The sequence below is a fragment of the Melopsittacus undulatus genome, chromosome 3 (assembly GCF_012275295.1).
Source record: "Melopsittacus undulatus isolate bMelUnd1 chromosome 3, bMelUnd1.mat.Z, whole genome shotgun sequence".
NCBI lineage: Eukaryota > Metazoa > Chordata > Aves > Psittaciformes > Psittaculidae > Melopsittacus > Melopsittacus undulatus.
Window position 1 is genome coordinate 91017219 of NC_047529.1, and position 20925 is coordinate 91038143.

The following is a 20925-nucleotide window of genomic DNA, read 5'->3' on the forward strand; positions in this document are numbered from 1 at the left end:
GCTACTGCCATCCCTTCCCTTTCTCACATTTATCTCTCCACAATCAGAACACAATGATCTGGGTTTACCAGAGTCCTGCAAGTGGTATCAGATAGACAGGCCCTTCCACATAAATCTCTCTCCCAAATCCTAGCTTCCACGAGGGAGAGCCTTGCATCCTGTGCGAGATGGCCCCCGGAGATCTCCAATCTACCCAGCACCTTTTTCTTTCCTCTCTCAGAGAATCCAGAGAAGAGTTGCTTTTCTGCCTTAACTCAGTCAGGTTTTCAGGGAGGAGGCAGCTGGGGAGTAGGGGAATATCTCTGCTTTGAGCACCATGGCTTCACCTGAATTGCAGTAACAAATCCTATGGGAAGAAAGGATACATACAGATGTGCAAAGTGACATGCCTAGGGCTTCCCACTTACAGCAGTCTTACACTGCTCCCAGCCAGTCTGACAGCCACACGATGTAGTCTATGAACAGAACTTTCCCACTTCATGATTTTTAAAATATGCAAGACATGAGAACCAGCAGAAATTGATCTGGAGCAAGTTGTGCAAGGTCCCTAAAATAGAAGAGGTGAAACTAAGCCAAAACTATGTTTCAAATATCAAACAGTTTGGTACAAAGATCTGTTTATTAGCCAACAATGTGACAGTATATATACAAAGACAGCATATATACAAAGACAGTGTGGAATGTGACATTTACAGGAAATTTAAGTACACATCATGCACAGATACTATTGCAATGTTATTTGAATAGTTCCAGAATGTTGAGCTGAATAAATATTCCTTGCTTCAAAAAAAACATTTTTACTTTTACATAAAAATATATACTATTGCACTCTTTACAAGGCCAACAATTTTGCATATTGATTTGTAACAAGTGGAAGTCTACTTTATAAAAATAAGCCTTTGTGAGCAACACACCAAATCAGGGAGCACAAAAAGACCCCCAAACCACAATATTTGTGTGGATATTTTTTTCTCTTAGATAAAGCACATCACTTCAACATGAGCTAGGAAGCTTCTCAGTCTGTATTTGGACCTTACATTAACATTCAGACAGTGAAAAACATGACTAAATCCAACCCATACAATGGTGCTACAATATACACAGTTTAAAATTCAATTCATACAGTATGTAGCCACTTGCTTAATTGAACAAAAAACAAGCTAATGTGCCATGGCCCATGAGAATATTTCTTAAATTTTTCTAGTTTGAGAAGTTCCTCAATCAGGAAGTTACAAGAATTTCTGAAGACTGTTTGGAACTTTCAAAAGTGGAAAGATTCCCTCTATGATGTCTTCTTCACAATTTGACAATTTCTTATACAATATTGTGAAGGCAGATAAATCCTCACATAAGAAAACAGCAGTTCATCTGTATGGCAAGCGTAGAACATGCCAATGATTAAAATGTAAAGCAATTTAAAAGAAAAATTACATCAGACTTGCAGAGCATTCTTGTTTTGCCATTCACATAACCAGTAGGCACCCATTCATGGTGTCAGGCTTAGAGGTCTTCAAATCAAGCAAGTGAAATGCTAATTTTTGATCTGACCTAAGAGCTCAAATGTTAAGCCTTTATGGAGGCTTATTTTTCTCCTCCTCAAAAAAATAGCACCTAGGAATAACTAACATATTTGCACAGTGTATCTGTGTAAACTCTTCCAAATCATCTGATGCCTATGAACATTGATTATTCAAGCAGTTAGATTCAAACATTTGACAGTGTATTGAACTTCAATGACACTAGAACAGGAGCACATCTGTGCCTTAACACCTTTTTTAGAGCTCTGCAAGATAAGCTGTGGGTGTATATAACATATATTCTGCCACAGAATTGCAAAAGCTGTGTTGCAAAGTTTGGGAGTTAACACCACATTAAAAAAAAAAAAAAAAAACAAAACCAAGACATGATCTCATTACTTTGTGATGCCATGAGGTGTCTACCCATCACTGAAGACAAATTTGAATTTTGCCTGTTGCAGACTATTATGCTAACAGAGAAATGACAAAAATTACAAATATAAAGATAACAGAAATTTAACTTTTAGCATTACTATACCATAAGATGGTGCAAAAAGCACCTACTGAGTTCTTTGCTTCTCAAAAAAGCAATTTTAAGTGGCCTTGGATTTTTTAAGTTTTGGGTTGCTTATCCCAGAGCTAAGTATACCACACTCAACAAACCAGATATACATATGCTGACACTTTAATAGATATTTACAGAACTTAATGCTGCCGATATTTTACAACAGAAAAGAGGGAACAAGCATTATCAATTATTTTTTTTAAATACTTCTGTCCCAGAAGTGATTTAAAAAATACTATTATGTTTTATATTGCAGCATTTGACTTGTATGTTAGAGCATTTAAGAGTCACTTTGCTGGTATTGCAGTATATGACCAGAGCTTCCTGGTGACCTGGATATACTTTAGTTTGTGCATGCACATACATAATTATACAACCACCTTAGACTGCTCTTTCTCAAAAGATGTCTTCAGTCATTCTAGAGACAAACTACTTCAAAATCCAGTTAAATAAGTATTTCTATAATTTATTTTGGATTTAAAGTGCATCAGAGACAAGTTAGCAGCAAAATTGTCATCATCCAGCCGCATAGCTGCTAAGGAATGAATAGAACATAGGTAGCTTCAAACGCTGCTGGTCCTTGCGACACCAAGCTATAACATTTCCATCACTATTAGCTGTGAACAAGTGATGACCATCACAGGAAAATGTCAGGCTGTAAAACAAGAAGACAATCTATTTTTATATCAGATTTGGCTATTTAAAATGCTGGAAGACATAAAAAGCCCATAAGAGTACAGCCAACAAAGATTAGCTCTCAGGGGAGACCTAGTGAGTACATTTACATAGTAATACATTTGTTTATACCCACTTATTTTTATAACCAATGGCTGAACTACAGCTTTGTCCAACAGTTCAATGTGCAGTTTAGTACTTATTTCATTGCACTGTCACAGAAAAGGGTAGGATCAGCAGCAGAATCCTACTCTTTGCCTGGGCTGCCCCTTCTACTTCTGTAAGGAAGGCTTTTCAGCAATAGAATTCTGTGCCCTCTGAACCTGCTTGCAGACAAAGGCAGAAACTAAATCCATTGTATATCATGGTACAGCACAGGACTTTTGTTCAGCCAGGCATTTCTTGAGCTATAGCAGTAGTAAAGCCCTTCAGTCATGCTATAGGTAGGGTTGGAGAGTATGAAGGTCAGCATCCATTTTCTGTCTCACTTAAACAGGAAACTTTAAATTATTAAATAGCCACTAAGTCCTTATCAACAAGCTTTGTGAAATATGCTTCTTTAAAGGGGGTAAGCAAGACAGTAACTGCTATCAGTCAATGTTTTTAATTTCTAAAAACCATTGATTAGTGGTTTGGGTTTTAAATGATACTTCAGCAATGGTCAAAACATTTTTTCAGTGATTTGTTGCTATGCTAACATTAAGATGATAAAATTTTGGCATAACTGTAAGACCTCTGTGCAGACTCCTTTACCAATGGGGACAAAGACTCAGTCTTCTGTGCTCAGAAAACTCTTTGGCATGAGAATAATTCTGCTTACACGAATCATCAAGGAGACTTGGAAAAAAATTGCAGTTGTGGTGTTTTACCTTATTTCTGGGGAAGACAAAAACTCTCATCTATTGGAGTCCGACAGTTATCTCATGATTTTTACAGATTCTGGGGAAAAAATATTAACCTTAAGAAGAGTAGCTATTGTTCAGTTCTCAGGGGAATCCTGCTTATTTCTATCTGTCAGTAGCAGAACCTAGTGATTACTGCCATTACAAATACGCTTGTGTTTATTTTGCTTTCATGGATAATTAGCAGGAGTGCATTGCTCTTTTTAGAAATGGGTGTTTACCTTCTGTTCTCATATCAAATCCATGTTCATCACTCAAGGATATTTTGCTGTGGTTCTGTTTGCTGTTTTTTTCTAAAGAGAAAAATCCATTTATTGTATACTTAAGATCTTTTTACCTTACAATAGGTTTGGCTGACTTCGAAAATGTTATTTCTCGTACTGGCTTCAAGTCCCATGTACTCCACAGTCTGAAAGACAGTAATTTTTCTCCACATTTAATTTTACAAACATTTTGGTGATAAACAGTCTATTTAGCAACTACTAAGTTTGGAAGCTGAACAATAGTTCATCCACCTTCTTTAAAGTCAAATATCAGCATGATCTTTGGCTACATGCTCTCAAACTGTGAGCCTCAGTTACAAGGCATTTTAACAAAAATGTTTTAAATGCTTACCTTACAACTCCATTTTCAAGCCCCCCTGCAATCACGTTGACAGACACTCCTTCAGGCTGGTTAGAGAAAGCAACAGAGCAAATACTTTCCCTGCAGTGTACATGTCCCACGAGATCACCATTAACAGTCCAAAGTCTCAAATCACTACCCCCTCCAACTGCAACAGAACATAGCATAGAAGCATTAAAAATAAATCTAGACCACAGCTAGGTCTATGCAACAGAATCTTTAAGTGTTAAAGAATTAAACTTTTTGAAATATCACAAGGTTTAAACGACTTGGAGTGATGTGTTATGCAGTGAACAATTACCTCCTCTTTCCTTTTGTGACAGGGAGCATGCAAACCACCAATCCATTGCAGTGATTTAGAAGATATCACTTCATGTTTATGGAACATTGTACTTACAAAATGCTATATGAATTTAATGACTAATTTTCATGTATTAACAGAAAAGCACTAAGAGCTTCCCTGGAATTCATACTATCTACTCTAAACAGCTAGTTCTTGTACCCTGGCTTTCATTTTAACTAAAATGCTCAGAAGTAGCAAGCACAGTTATTTTACCTGGTTATCTGGGATTATTTGATTCTGTTAAAGAACTAACAGCCCAGCTACTGCTGTCTTAAAAAGGATTGAAACTGATATCCCTCACCAATTAAAGATAACAATCTTTTCCAGAAAAAAAAACAAAAACCCACAAACCAAAAAACAAATCCAACCAGGAAAAAAAAAAAAAAGCCACGATGCAGATCCAAATCCAACCTGATTTGTGAGCTATAGAAATGGAGTTGAAAGTCTCCATGTCAGTTTAAAGCTTAAATAAATACTAGGTTTCTGAAGCTACCAAATAATTTCCCCTTGTCTTTTAATACCACAGATTGTACTACTTTGCTTCTTCCCCTGATTTGGAACAGTTTTAGTTTCAGTTCAGCCTATGGAATACTACAGTAGGAAAAGCTGGCTAAAAGATATTGCACAATGCAAGGCCCTTCTTACTCAAAGCAAAAGAGAAAGAAGATTGCCCCAAATGAAATGAGAATTTGGTTAATAACCACCTTCTAACAATGTGGATGAACAAAATTAAGCTCTCTTCCTTCTTATTCTGTACCTCCTTGGATCAATGGAACAATATTCTGGCATTTAGATGGAGCCTATTTCCCACCCACTCTCAAACACAATGCACACTGGTATCCTTATAGACAGTAAAACGGTCTGAGGACTTGGACCTGCTTTACAGATAGTCTTGTAGCACACAGTCAATCTTCAAGTCAATGAGCACACAATTCACAAGATACTCAAAACCCCACTGCTCAAACAGGTCATAATGACCTCATTGAGATACAGTACCCTGTGGAACACAAGACAGTACAAAAACCTGGTTTAAAATAAGATGGGGAAGGATCTATGCTTGCTTCTAGGGATAGGGAAGCATTTAAAGTGATATAAAAATAATTATTAGAGTGAATAACAACATTTCAGGCAACTTCGCAGAATTTAGGTCTCCCAGGAATCCACTGAAATGTAAAGTCTTTTATAAAGAGATCAAGCTGTTAGCTTTTATATCTCTGTATTTTCTCCAACACCTACCTAATAATTTCTGGATAAATTTATTATGTTACTGTGTAAAAAAAAGAGTGCTCCTATTTGACCAAATGCATCCTCAGATGATTAATACACACTCAGTAACTAATTTAATAGCAAGACTCATGATATATTTGGTCTGCAAGAAAAAAGTTTTCTCCACTGAAAAACGTACCTGAATCACAAACTGTTGCAATATCACCAGTTGTTTCACTAGCTGAAACTGCAGTCACAGGACTCTTGTGTCCAGCCAGACTCTGGACATAGCACAGCCTGAAGAAAATAAAGAAAACAAGCCTGAAATTCAGACTCAAACACAGAAAATTTTCTTTGAGGAAAGTATTTAAGAGTTGTATTAACTTCAATCAGTATTTTGCATGATGATGGTAGTTTTCATATTCATTATAGAATTCCAGCACTGTCCATGGGAAAAAAAACCAACAAACCAGTAAGTGTTTGACTTCACATTAAAATATACACAGAACAAACTGAGTTAACTTTAAAAGGCTAAAGATACCCTGAAGCTAGAGAACAGGCATTTAAACTAAAGCCATTGGAAAAAGTTACATATGTACTTGTACCTGTTCAAATCCCATATGATGCAGGTTCCATCTTTGCTGACACTTATCATTATACTGTATGGTTTGCACACAAACAAGCTTGTTATTTCTGCTGTGTGACCATACAGATGGACTTGAGACTCCATTTCTATCTCTGAAGGCTGGAAAAGAGCAAGGCAAAACATGAACTCATTTAAAAAAAAAAGGTTTTGGTTGTTTTTTTTTGTTGTGGTGGGTTGCTGGTTTTGGATGGTTCCCCCCTTCCTCCTCAAAAAGGATAAGCCTAGGGACAAGTTTCATTCTTAGATTTCAAAAATTGGTTCCTATTGCTTTTAATGATGTTGTTGATGCTTTAGTATTGTTTAATGCTTTATAATGTGATCATTAATGTTCAACATTTTGCTTCTAGTGCATTAGTCTAAACAAACATTTTGATGGGGTCTAATGAATCAAAATGAACTATTGTACTTCTGTCTCAATTACACACCTCGAAATAGGATGTTTTCTACAAGACTGCCATTTCTTCATGACAGCAAAATGACAGTCTCAATATTTTAGCATCCAGAGGAAGCACTTGGAAATTGAGAGAAAACCCAGCTCAGCACTTACTGCTTTGTGTACAGGGAATTATTGGGAATTCCTCAAATTGGTGCCAAGTCCTTCAGTGGTACCAAGATGGAAAAATATGCAGGAAGTCAATTTAAATATAGAAATGTCCAGATAAAAACTAAGCAGCAAATTTAACACTAAATAATAATTCTTACTCAAGTTATATAATTTCAAATGATTCAGACTTCCTGAAAATTGGGTAAATTGAAGTAGCAGCTTAATCAGAATACTAATGCTTTAGGACAACTACAGAAGTTAGAATAATCTTTGTAAAAGAACAGAGCCTTTTTCTGCTTGTTTCCTCACATTTTTAGAATTTTAGCAGCAACTGTATTAAGGCATAATAAGTTATGAAATAGCTACCTAATGGCTAAAATAATATCCCCTTTTTACTTCCCACTTGCTTTTTGATAACAACCACTAAAACAGTATTCAGATGTGGTAAAACATGCAGGTATGCGTCTACTTTGAAAAAGCAGTTCTTTCTGCTGGCTACCCAAAATGATTGCCTGCAGCATTTGTGTGGAGCATTTAAACAATCACCACCAGTTTCACTCAAACAGATCATTAAAGCACACTTCTCTTTGTTTGCAAGATAACCCCAACAGTCAGCAAATGGAGGCTAGAGTAGTTTGTACAACCAGAAACCCTTAGCTGAGGTTTTCTTGAAGGTATGACTTATTGTCAAGATAGATCAGTTTCAAAGCAGTACTTCATTGTTTTTTGACCATCTTAAAGGCTAGGAAGAAACAGAGCAACTGAGATACAGAAGAGGTATTTTTTGAATTCTGGCAGTATGCTTTTAAATTCCCATATTCAATTAACAACATGATTTGTTTTATGTCTATGCATTGAAATTTTAAATGTGAAGCAGGGAGAAATATTCATGTTTCAAGTACTGCATTATAACACACTGTTCACTCTATCACTGAACAGCTGACAAGATGCATACAGAACAGATGCTAGGAAGCGCATTTGCATTCCCTGCAGCCCTGACTTGGGTAACTGAACTCAACAACAGGAGCTACAAAATTGGCATAAGGTCAGTCTGCCTGGGGCATGTAAAACTGTCAGCATTGAGAAATTCAGCAAAGAGAGTCTCAAAGCGAACATCTGCACAGCCAAACAAAAATCACTTGTTTGTAGTAAATGCAGGGAAATCCCACTACTAGAGTTTCTTTTTAGCATTGCAGAAGCAAATATATTTCTATTTTAGGATCCCAAAAACCATTTAACTGGCATCTAAGTCTTGGTACAGGTTATTTACAAGTTCACTATTCTGGTGAGCAGCTAAGGTGCCTGACTTCAGATCCAACTCACTGAAGCTTGACTTGCTTGAACTGTTTGTGCTTTTCCCAGTCTAAGCATCTGCTGTTGCCATAATTTAAAACAGGAAACTGGATAGGCATAGCAGATCATACCAAGGTTCCTTCTATCCCATGCTAATGTAGTGATTCAAGAGCATCAAGAAGCACAACACTATAAATGTGTTTGCCAATACCTGTATCTATTTGCATTAAACTAAATTTGAGAATACAGTTTAGTTATTACAGGTAACCCTACAGATACCAAAAAATTACCTGTCAAGAAAGCTGCAAAATCTTTGTTAATACCATAAAGAGTAGAAGTTACTGCTGGCAAAGTCAGACAGAACTCAAATTCAGTCTGAACCAGAAGATGAATTTCAATTTCTATTTATGTTTTTATACCATGGTTGTTACCACATAGCTTTAGGGTGATCTCTACTAGTATCTCAGTATCTTCCACTAATGCATTAAGTAATGCAAGTTACTCTTCTTCCTTCCCGCCTCACAGCTTTTCCCCTTGGGGAATAGGACAAAGTGAAGAAAAAGGCTTTGTGGTTAATATATATATTGTCCGAGATTTCATCCTGGTTTTTCATTGTCTAAGTGTCTTCTGCATTTGAAATGTTTACTTTGGGAAAATGCATTCCACAGTTTCAATTAAGGCTTTGAAAAGCTCTCTGTCCTTCACAGGAGCTACTCCCTAATGTAGGGGACTTCATTGTGCCAGAGTGCTTCAATTCCAAGCCCTATCCTGAATATAATTGGAGCTGTATGTGTATTCAGATGCTGAGGGCTGGCTAGAGGCTAGCAGTATGAGAACATCATCTTAAAAAAAAAAAACAAAACCATACACAATTAAACATGCTGAAATAAATCTATTTACCAATGTCAACGAACACTAAACAAAAACATTAAATCTTTTCAGAAATTATATTTAGAATTTAAAAAAAATCAAAATATTTTTAGAAATTGTTCTGAATATAACAATCCCCCTTTCTCACTTTTCCTGTTTAAAGAAAAGCTGAAGTAGTGAATACAGCTAAATCCTTAAATATAAATCCTATCCAATGGAACTTACCGTACTGCTAGTAAATCTGTTCATATATGCTGTGATGACACCAGATTTACTGCCTGTGAACAGCTGACAACTGTCTGGCACCCAAGCACAGCTTGTTACCTTGGAAAAACAAAAAGCCAGAAAAAATTAGAACAGAAACTATTCTGACTGGAAAGGCATGTAAAATACCTAAGCTAAAGAAATCCAGGAGTTAAAATATACCTGCTCTAGGTCATATTTATTATTAGTTTGGAAACCAAGCAAAGAGGAAAATTCTGTGTAGCCCAGAATTTACAGCTAGAGCAGAGAATCACTGCAGACTTACAGATCTACAACCATACCATCAGCCAAAATCTTTTTTGTGGAATCTCACCAACCACTGGAGCACAGAGATTATGCAGTCCTCCCCAACAGTCTTTTAGACAATCTTTTTCAGAGGAATTCTAAGCTATAGAGGAGTTCTATTTCTAATGTGAAGCTTCTCTAATTTTTTCCTGTATTCATTTTTCTTGACCCAGAACTTAAGCTTTTATAAATGCATACCAATATTCCATAGAAGGTAAGAGCTACAAAGATCAAAGGCATTCAAAAGGTATCTTTACACAGGAGTACATTCAGGGATGATACACACTAGAACAATGAGACACACTCCAAAGCAGAATGAAAGATATTAGATAGTGGTGTTTGGATGCTCATCTCCAAGAAAAATTAAAGCAAGAATACTTTCTGCCAGGTCAGGCCACCACTTAAATTACCAGTATTAAATTGCAGAAAAATCTGATTTTTTTTACCTGATGGAACTGTGAACTCTGTATAAAGTTGACTGGAGGTTCACTCTGCTTGCTTTTCAGTCTTAAAATGTTATCAGCATATCCCCAGCTCAGGATAGCTGACCACTGAATATCTGTGCTGTGCATGCTTCTCACACCTAAAGGAAGGCACACAGTATTGCATTGCATGCGCAACCCAGAAGTTGATAATTTTTTTTAGTCAACAATAAAAATCTCAGCTCCATGTTTTACCACAAGCTAGAATATAAAACCCCATGAAGTTACAAAGCAAGATGTTTTCTGTTGAGCTGTGGCTTAATCTGTAGTGTATAATAAACAGCTTTCAGAAACTATTTAAACATTGAGTGCTCTCTAAAGACAGTTTGCAACCTGAACAAAACTTTCTTGAAGAAATGTTCTCCACTGGAAGTGGAGAAAAAGGGGAAAGGCTGACAATACTTCCCAGACAGAGGATCGATTGTTCATCACTTCATAGAATGGTTTGGGTTGGAAACGACAAAGATCATCTAGTTCCATCCCCACTGCCATGGGCAGGGACGTCTTCCACTAGACCAGGTTAATCAACACCCCATCCAACCTGGCCTTGAACACTTCCAGCAATGGGACAGCAGCAACTTCTCTGGGCATCCTTTTCCAGTGCCCTCTCCTTTAAGAAGGTTACTTAGTTTTGTTATCAAAAATAGCAACTTGGAGGAAGCTTCTGTTGCAGTTTTGAAAATGACAAGTAAAATCCACCCTCCAGGAAAGATACCACACACAAGGAAGCTGTTACTAGATCTATAAATCAGTATTTGAAAAAAGTAACTTAATCTGGGAAGTTAACTGGAGAATAACAGTAGCATTAGATTAATTTTTTTATGGCTTATTTTCATATGTATTGTACATGTAGAGAATAAGCACAAATTCATACCTTGCTCCTTGCTATATATCATCAAAAGGCAAAACTTGCGGGACAAACCACAGATAGCTTTAGTTGGTAAAGCCTGGAGAGAGCCAAACCTTTCTCCATGTGGTTGGCTAAAGCAGACAACAGGATCTGGAGCACTTGGGGAACCAACATATTCTCCCCACTTCAAGCCTTTTATCCATGGTAATGGACTCTAAACCAAGCACAGATAAAGTTCAAATTAAAAGGTGGTTAAACGTTTTCAGAAAAACATTATTTCGTTAGTGAGGGAGAATTATTCATATCATATTCCTGTAAGAAATGACATGGTAAGGACTGTGCAAGTATTCTAAAAACACTAGAAAATAAGTATGAAACACTCTAGTGTCATCAGTTGAACTATCAGCTTTAAGGGAGCTCTCTCACTTCTTTAAGGGTTGAGGTAGCAAGCTCGTAGTTCAGGTAGTTAGTGAAAAATTCTGGTTTCTTTAGGTGCAAGGATTCAGTTTCTCACTGGACTTTAGGAAAAACAAGTATTTAAAGTGAAGAACATTCAACTGTTCCTTTGTCTGTAGGACAAAGATGGAAGAAAGCACAGTATGTGGTCATCTACTATAGGTTTCCACACAGATTCCAGAATTCATCACTGAAAGTATAGAAATGGTCGAGTGAAATGCTTTATTTGCTAAACCAAGAAATTCAGATCTTGGTTATATATAAAATACAGATATATACAAAATTGTATCAAAAACAAAGATAATTTTCACTACCACCTTAATTTTGTGTATTTTCTTTACAGTATGATATGGGTAGGAAGTTGCGGTTTTAGGGAGAAAACTGTAAATATAATGGTACAAAAATTACAGGATATGAACGATAATTAAGCTATCTTGAAATAAAAATTACATACTGGATATATTATTTCTTTAGTGTGTTCTCTGGTTTCTCTGAAAGCGAACTGTACTAGTAATCCCATGGCAGCAGGAAGTTCTCCTTCCATGGTAAGTCTGGATCCAGGTCTACTAACATGTGCTGCATGGAACAGCTGGCGAGGTGTTTGCCCATATGTTTTTATCATTGTTTCAAGAGCTCTTCTTTGAACAGGATCCTCAACAGCAGAAACATCCATCCCAAAGTAGGTCTAGAGAGGGAAAAAATAAAGGGAGAGGCAAGAATAAGGTTTGTCTTTGAGAAAGATCTCTCAACACATGAATACAAATTTAGAGGCAGACTCCTGTTTGGTTAAGATTTGGACCAGAAGCCATGCCCCAGTGGCTGTGCTAAAGAGCCCTGAGAACAGTAACCTTGTCACTACATATTTGATGGAGGTAACTACCACTTTGAAGATTTACCATGGGAGCTGCTCCCATGTGTATTCCATGACTAATTTCTGTCAAAGAGGTTCTCAGTAGACCTTTACCAGTCTGTAAAAAACAGGTTGCTGTCTGATAAAGAAAAAACGGAAAAGGTTTGTTTTGTTTATCTTTTTAATTAACATGTTAAAGCTCTGGTTGGGGGTGGGGAAGGAGAAAGAACCTTCATAGTTCAGGAAAGTAGAAGTTCCTCTCTACTTGTCTTTTTCATGCCTCTCTGTACCACACTTTTGTACCACAAAGACCTTGACTTTTCACTTGAAAAAAAAAAAATGAACACGCACAGACTTCATATCTGAGACCTAAGGTAGTAACTAGATCAATACTTAAGCACAAAATAAGGAAGGAAAGCAGCTGGATGGCTACTTGAAAAGAAGAAGCCACCACTGACAAACACTACTGTTTTATTAGCTCTTCCAGCTATAGAATGAACAAATACATGGATAACATCTCAATGCTTTTGAAACCAGGACTGCCTGGTTGAGCAAGCCTTGTGATTGTAAGGACTGAAGCTAAACAATTCAATCCAAGATATCTGTGTTATAATTAAGTAGTGAAATTCTGGAATTCTTTACATTTAATGAAGACTTATTTGAAATTAGATTTACTGGAGAGGAAGTGCTCATTAGAGGGACAAAGCACAAGATGTATATGAAGGGAAGAACACAAGTAATCAGCCCAGGACAAACTGAACTACATTAATTGTATTAAAAGCTGCAGCACTATCTGCCTAAATTAAAAGTTTCTTCTGAACGACATGGAAGCAGGTAAACACAGTACCTACATACCACTGCAAGCAACTATCCAGAAAGGCTGAATCCCATACCTGATCACTCCTCCACCTATCACAAGGCAAGAAAAGCAAACAAATTCACTGTCTCACAGCAGTTCCTGGGATCTTATCAGTTCTGCACTGAAATGGTTAAAGCCTTCTCTTATTCAAGACTTCACAAGCAAGGGATCTTGCTTCATGCTGGATGCTTTCCAAGCAAGTCAGACCAAACTTTCTCCCATTAAGTTACTATGTACAATGAGCAAACACGCTGCTTAACAAATACTTACTGCAGGATGAAAGACATTAATAGCCTGAACAGAGGCCTTGCCTTTTTGCTTATAACCAAACACCAAGTCAATCCAGTGACAGATTGTCTGGGAAACATGATCAGACTCTAGGGCCTGACGATGAATCAAGATGAAGAGACGAGGATCGTTACGAGCCCAGGGTGGAAGATTGACATGGTTAACTCTGTCACCATTTTGACGTACTCCAAAATCAAAACCTACAGAGAAGGGAGTAAATGTTCCTACATTTTAGTTGACAGTAACTTCAAAAATGTCTTTATAAGGTTCTATGAAAGGTAGCCATCAAGCACAGAGATAGATGATCAGCAAAGCAGCACCATTAACAAGCCACCCCACCTCCCCAAACACATTCAAGCTGTACAAACTCTTTCAGATGGAAAAATCAGACACCAGGAAACTTCTTTGCACTGCTGACATAATTATGAAAAGACTTCTCCCAGGTCCTACATAACAGTTTTTTTAGCATATCCTGCAAACATGTGCCAGTTTCTCCCATACATCTACTACTTCGCATATTCAGGCTAGGGATATAAATGTTCTCAGTTTCAACCTATAGCGTCAACCGTACAGCTGTTCCAGGAATCAGTTTTGTCATCCTTCAGTATACCTTCTCTGTTAACTAGAAAGTCGGGAAGATAGAAAAATTCTGGGATAAGCTCCTTTACGTCAGTCATTGATTCATATGAAGACAGTCGCCAGGTTGTATTGGTTGAGTGAAAAGTTCTGTCTGGGATGTCAAAACTTTGATCTGTAAAGAAATCCAAACTGAATTTGTTATATCAATGGCAGACAGCATGACAGTTGTACATCTGCAACTTCTTAGTTAACTGCTCTCCAGTTAGCTGAGAACACTTGGAATTCTTCTATCTTAATTACTAGTTGTTAGACATGGACTTAAGGTCATATTTTTATTCCAGATTAAGTTATAAATGCAAGATGTACAGATTTATGGTCTAGACTGAATTTCAGAATGGGTCTACTGTGAAAACATACCAGATTCGGTTTATTCAACTCAGCTATTTGGGATTGATAAACTATGCTAAACAGAGTGAGAAATAGCATTCCTGGGTCAGTGGGACAAGGCCCAGATGTGAAAGGCAAAGGCAAGCAAAAGTAACTTTACCTTGGTATGCCAAAAACATTTTAGTAAAAGGTGGCAGCCTAACTAGGAAATGAAGCACAGTTCCACTGTTGGAATAATGAGATCCATAGTGATATGGTTGTACAGGAGGCATTGGATCATCTTCTCGTGCTCCTTTACGGTACTCTTCTTCCAAATACTAGAAAAGTAGTAGAAAAAAACAAACATAAACCTCCTACTTAGACTGCACACCAGTAACAGAAATAAGAGCTTGCCTAAGTTACCTAGGAATGAAACTTCAAAAAAAAAAAACAATACATTTCAAAGTGATTTGGAATCAAATTTTCAGTATCTAAAGACATGATCACTTTACAATTCAGTTCAGTATCAGTCTTAAGCAGATTTAAATCTTTTCTGTTATTTATTACTTTTGCTTTAGTTTTTCCCCTCATTTTCTAACACAGCAGTCATTGCAAAGATTTTTCAATACTAAATGGAAAAAATGTCTGCAAATAATACACTAAACCATGATGATATAGACATATTTGAAGGTTCAGCTGCAGATGCTTTTAGTCCCCAGCATGTTATCATTTCCTACAGCCTTTAAAACATTCTGAAGAGAAAAAAAAAAGCACAGAGCATTGTAATCATATTAGGGCATGTTAAAATAACAGAGAGGGAAAACAAGTACTTTCTTTTATCAAATAAAAAAAAGACATTAAGTTCCACTGAACTAATTTCAAACAGCAGTAAGTTATTGTCCTGATTTTTAGGGATATTTAAATATATGTGTGGTCATATGTAAGAAGATACCAATTTAACCTCCTCAGCAGTATTGCATGGAAAGACTAAATTGATTTATGATTTCAGGCAGAGGGACAAACACAGGTTACAAGCATGTTATGAAACAACTCCCAAGCAACACAGCCTACTGAAAATGAGAATATCAGAGGCATAAAATACTTTGTGGTTTCTTTTCACCCCACCAATATATGTTAGAAAAATTAAAGCCTCCATAACATTTATACACAGCAAAAAGGCAAGAAATAAGTTATCCAAATTACCTTATAAGTATCCACATAACGATCCTCTTTTTCTTTAGACTGCACAGCTATTGGTTTAACCAGATTCCTGTAACAGAAGTAGTACTGATATCTTCTCATTTTTATAAAGATGTTGATTCACATCATTTAATACTGCATTGTTTTTAATAGCGCCTTTAATTTAATGTAATGAAAGTGACAAGCAAAATTTAATAGCACTTTACAAGAGTTCATAAAACAAAAAGGCCACTTTCAGTTAGTGCTGAAGGCAAACTCAGACTCACAGGCTACCCACCATAGCACAGAAACAGGCAAGCAAATGCAAAGTGCCTCTGTCAAATCAGAGGCATCACATAAAGGCAAAGACTTTGTGCACACACGTTAAATTGGCTTAACAGAAATCCATCAGGGTGGGACAATTCACAGTGTAGACAATATGATTTTGTAACTGGCCAAGTAATGTACAATATTATTTCCTTTTCTATTCAACTTTCATTAATTGGCCTGCAAGTCTTCATTCGCATCAATTTAAACATCCAGCTTTTAGTTAAATCTGTGGACTATCCATATCCCATTAAGATAGTAAGTAAGTCCAAATCACAGCATCATTTGATTATACACACTCATAATACTAGGCATTTTATTTAAATGTTTGAGGTGAAGCACTCACTTATTGTAATAAGCCTAGAGTTACTACAGATCAGGCTTGCCCCTGAACAATTTCATTTGTATATGTGTGCAGTTTAGTACAATGAAGTTAAAAAGCAATACTGGATGATCAGTTCAACTCTCTGGAAATAACCAGTTCCAAATATTTCATATTACCTATATACTGATGGATCATTTAGGTCCAGCGTTTCATTGATGTAGTCAGAAAGTATAAAAGGAAATACTGGATACTGCATGAGATCATTGAAGGAACGGCCTGCATGTTTGTTTAAATGAGTCAGATATTCAAAGTTAGTAATCTGTCCTGTGCACCACAGGTGGGTCAAAGCAGTAATATTTCCATATTCCAAAAGGTTAGGCAAATTGTTAGTTAAGATGTTGTGGTACACATCATCACGGACCTAGAAGAAAACACCACAGCTTTATTAACATAATTTAAAAAGCTTCAAACTATCAAGACTTACTAAGTTTCTCTCATTTTACAAATTTCCAGATACACGCCGTAATGCACTACTGTTTAGCATTACTAAGATTCTTCTGTCTTAGTACATCAGAGATGTGTTTTACAACATGACTGTGTTTCTCTAGCAGTATAGCTGAGCAAAGTTTGCTCAAAGTTATTAGACAGAAATTAATTAATCCATGCAACAGGTCTCCTTAAAAACCAATGCATGAACATACATGTTAAGGCAACAAAGCAAAATGCTTTGATATCTTACCCATCAGTGCCACATTACCTTTGTGTTATCAAAAGCCAAGAGTAAAGTCCTGCCATTTGTTAGAAATATTTCCACAGCATTGTCTCTTAACTGCCACCAGCGCTTATGAACTTCCTTAATTTCCTCATAGGTCCAAGAAAATGATGCTGGTTCAGTTTCTCCATGAAAACTCTGCAGAATTTGCAATTGAAAAAGTTGTTTTGAACAGTAGGTTTTTAAAGAAGAAATCTTTCTTCTTTAGGGGTTGCAACCTACCCTTAAATGCAGCCAGCATGTAGCCATTTGTAAGGCAAACTTTAATTTTGCTGTGATTCTTTAGAACATTGCTGTGATTTTCTTCATACATGTTTCCCACTCTCCACTCTCGAGTGGACATGCATACTCCTCAGCTGCTCCAGTTCCCTAACACTAACACATAATGCCATATTTTCACTGTCTCTTAAGCTAAAACATTGGACAGCAACCACAGCAAGTAAAGCTTTGCCACAAATCCCAATTCTTGCAGTTCTATGAAAGACAAAGCAGCAAAACAGCTAGCAACATCTTAAATCACAGCAGCTGTGTGCTTAATGGATACATGGAAGAGCTCCCTGTAAATAGTTCTATGCTTTCAGCAGTATAACCCACATCTTTTTTTTTGACATGTTTCTTGGATGTATAAGCTTATACAAAGGCTCTGACATATTATCGAAAGGATTAGGTGAGGTCCAGTTTCCTCCATGAGATAGTCTTCTCTTGTACAGGATAAGGCGGAAGTGAGAACATCCTATGCTATAGAGTACAGCACAGCTCATACACTTCTGAGTTTCTGTACTTCCTAGTGCTCCAAGCTTCCAAGTAAGAAAAGTTCTTGGGTGCAGATCAAAGTAAGCTCAAGGACTTACACTGTTGAACTCAGAACAACCACCAATGTTGTACAGAAGCCTCCCCGCATCCCTTCTCATCCCCTCCCAGCCCCAGATCTTTGCTTTTTCTATCATCACTGATTCCACAACCAGAGGCAACAGAAGCTTTGTCCAGAGACTTCTAACTGTAGTACTGGTCAGTCTGGCTGGCCTTTCCAGAGATCTCTGACTCCAATACTCTGGCAATCTCAGTGGCAGTACACAAAAGCTACTCATGTTCATAGTTTGGAAGTATTAAAAACTAGCCAACATACTCTAATACTTACCAAGTTTTCAATTGTGTCTGAAGCATTGTCTTCAACAAAATACATCCCACATTTTCCTGCAGGAAAAAACAGTTGTAAAAAGGCACATGATATTACTTCTTGTATAATCCATCTTAGTGTTATGTAATCAGTGTCCAAGGGTTAGGAATACTAAGAATAGTACCTGGGCAAGACAGTATTTGACAGAAATAGAATTTATCATTCCACATCTTTTAGCAAGTTTAAGTTAAGTCTGCAACTTTAAAACTTAACTACAGTCCAAATAGCACTCATGCAAGTAACAGGGAAGAAAGGCAAAACTTATCTATAAAGTAGATGTAATACAGGCAACAGCTCAATTACTTTAAAAAGAGTCAGCTGAGTTTATATATACAGAAGAATCTTACACAGAAATATTTACAAGGACTGCAAAATCTACTTACCTAGCAACAGTTCACCAGCAGTCTCTCTAGAAGGTGCTACACTTACACATCTTCGATTAACTCTGAAATATTTCAAAGTGTATTATTGCCCGTGGATTTATGTACTTTTCAGCATGTACCTACGACTAACAGCCTGAAGGCTACCATTTCAGACGTTTCAACATCATGATTCTAATGGTTCAAATCCCAAGGAAGGTAAGAAAATAGAACCTCAACTCTCTAGATATGCACATTACTGTATTTGTATTTATTTCTTTGTGTGCTCTTGGCTATTATTTTAGGCAGTATGGATATATTATTTTAGGCCTGTAATAGACAGTAAATCGACACAACTGCAGACTTGAATAGCACAATGGTTAAAGCAGAGAGGATGAAAATACAATTTGCTTTTGAACACTGATGAAAAGACCTACCAGATCCAGTAGCACTGCCTGTCTTAGATATCTAAGTGATAAATAAGTAAAGAAAACCCATCAGGTTATCCCACAGAAGTCTCATCACACCAAGTGGTGTTTGCTTTTAATGATTTCTGAATTCGTGGAAATAGACTGTTTAAAGACTCAGAAAATACACATGGTGGAAACTCTGATCTTTTGTTCATGAGTACAGCAGAAAAGTCTCTTATCTCACTTGATTATTGTTCAGTTTTTATTTAGACAAAAAGGGGAACTGTTTCATTGGAACAGTAGAAGGCAGGAAAGAGAGGTAAGCATTACTTAAACCCTACCTTATATGTTCACTTGCAGCTTTGTCCTTTACAGTAGAAGAGTGAGAAGAATGTGTTTTGTCTTCAAATAGATAAGATAATGGAGTTTTTATCATGCCTATAAAAAAACCCCACAAATGATAAGGCACTATCAGTCATTACAATTGAGGTATGCTCCTAGAACTTGTTGTAATTACCTTCCTGTTTCTGCCTGTCTGGGAGAAGGTACTTGTTTGGAATAGTCAGGTAGCACCTCTGCAAGCGACGCCTCTCTCTGTTTGGGCCCTCTGTTGGATCCAGTTGCCAAGAAGTTGGGTAATAGACTGGGTCATACCAGAGTGCTCTAAAGAAAAAAGGTAAGAGTATACATGTTTATGTATTCTGGTTTTCTTTAAATAGTACAAAGGCAAAAGTTTTAGAGCAATACACTGGGCATTTTTTTCTGAAAAAGTATCAAAAGACTGAATCTGTAATTTATTCTCATAAGCTACCCCACTGACGGACTACTCATGAGCTACTACTGCAAGACTGCTCTTGAAGTGGCAAATTCTGTTCAGAACAGCAATACAATGCATACAATACTTTATTTTGAAAACTCGGCTGCTGCAAGCATGGCATAATACTAGTTCTGCAGTGGTAAAAATATCATTGTCTTGTTTTTTGTCAAGACATCTTTTGCTCTACACAGATTAGTGAGCACAATACCTGGATGCTAATGTGAATAACATGACCCCCAAAATGTTGTTATTCCATCAGTGTAATGTCAGATACGGAATTTTTATGACATTCTTCATTCTAGTAGAGCAAAATACATCTGCCAAAAAAGCTGTCTAAATGGCATAGAAATAGGACTTGGCTACTAACTCTAAAAAATTGAAGAATAAATCAAGTCTTCAAACACATGATGTTAAAATGATAATTACTTTTGCTAATCATCTACATTTCATTTGTCTCTAAGTAGAATGAGAAGCATGTATCAGGCATATAGTCTGTCTCCTCTCATTTTTTCACTTGGATGAGAGAACAACTTACCGATCATGGGTAAGCTGCTGAACAAGTTCCTCCCAGTGTCTGCTGGCACTTAGCTCTGCCTTATACATTCCCCTGATGTGCTGGATTACTTTCTTCCTTTCCATTCCTTGTGACAGAGACACAGCTTGTGTGATGTCTCCGGCTATTTTAGAAATGTCTTTAGATTTTGTATCCAGACGTTGAAAGAGACTAAGGAAAGAGAGTTGTTTTAAAATGTCAAATAAACACACTGAAAAGGGAAAGCAAGACATCAAAATGCCTTATAAGATAAAGTCAACTTGGCAACAGATACCCATAGTTCGTTACAGCAGATGCAAAGCAGCTTAGCCTACATGATTTTCACAATACTCAAGAATAACTTCTGCTTCTTACCCTTTCAAAAAAGCTATTACTTGTGGCAAAAGCCAGGCTGTCATCAGAAGATCAACAGATATATATTAGTCTGGCTTACTACTTAATGTATAGTCATAATAAATATCTTAAGAACAGTAATTTACCACTGTTCAAATCTCTTAAGATACTTAACATTGTAAAGTCTTATCTCTTAACTGAGCTGACCT

General features: G+C 36.8%; 1 protein-coding gene across 1 annotated transcript in view; it reads right to left on the minus strand.

Moving 5' to 3' along the window:
* Window positions 1-600: 600 nt before the first annotated feature.
* Window positions 601-20925, minus strand: part of LYST (lysosomal trafficking regulator) — an 80796-nt gene continuing 60471 nt past the window's right edge. The window contains exons 34-53 of the mRNA XM_005145994.3: window positions 20366-20554; window positions 19531-19676; window positions 19355-19451; window positions 18628-18689; window positions 18206-18261; window positions 17053-17205; window positions 16472-16716; window positions 15668-15734; window positions 14646-14802; window positions 14130-14270; window positions 13502-13719; window positions 11977-12207; window positions 11091-11280; window positions 10181-10317; window positions 9411-9509; window positions 6438-6577; window positions 6032-6129; window positions 4275-4431; window positions 3997-4068; window positions 601-2737 (exon numbers count right to left, since the gene is read on the minus strand). Coding sequence (XP_005146051.2) covers window positions 2599-2737; window positions 3997-4068; window positions 4275-4431; window positions 6032-6129; window positions 6438-6577; window positions 9411-9509; window positions 10181-10317; window positions 11091-11280; window positions 11977-12207; window positions 13502-13719; window positions 14130-14270; window positions 14646-14802; window positions 15668-15734; window positions 16472-16716; window positions 17053-17205; window positions 18206-18261; window positions 18628-18689; window positions 19355-19451; window positions 19531-19676; window positions 20366-20554 — 2794 coding nt within the window. The 3' untranslated portion in view covers window positions 601-2598. The remainder of the gene's footprint in view (window positions 2738-3996; window positions 4069-4274; window positions 4432-6031; window positions 6130-6437; window positions 6578-9410; window positions 9510-10180; window positions 10318-11090; window positions 11281-11976; window positions 12208-13501; window positions 13720-14129; window positions 14271-14645; window positions 14803-15667; window positions 15735-16471; window positions 16717-17052; window positions 17206-18205; window positions 18262-18627; window positions 18690-19354; window positions 19452-19530; window positions 19677-20365; window positions 20555-20925) is intronic.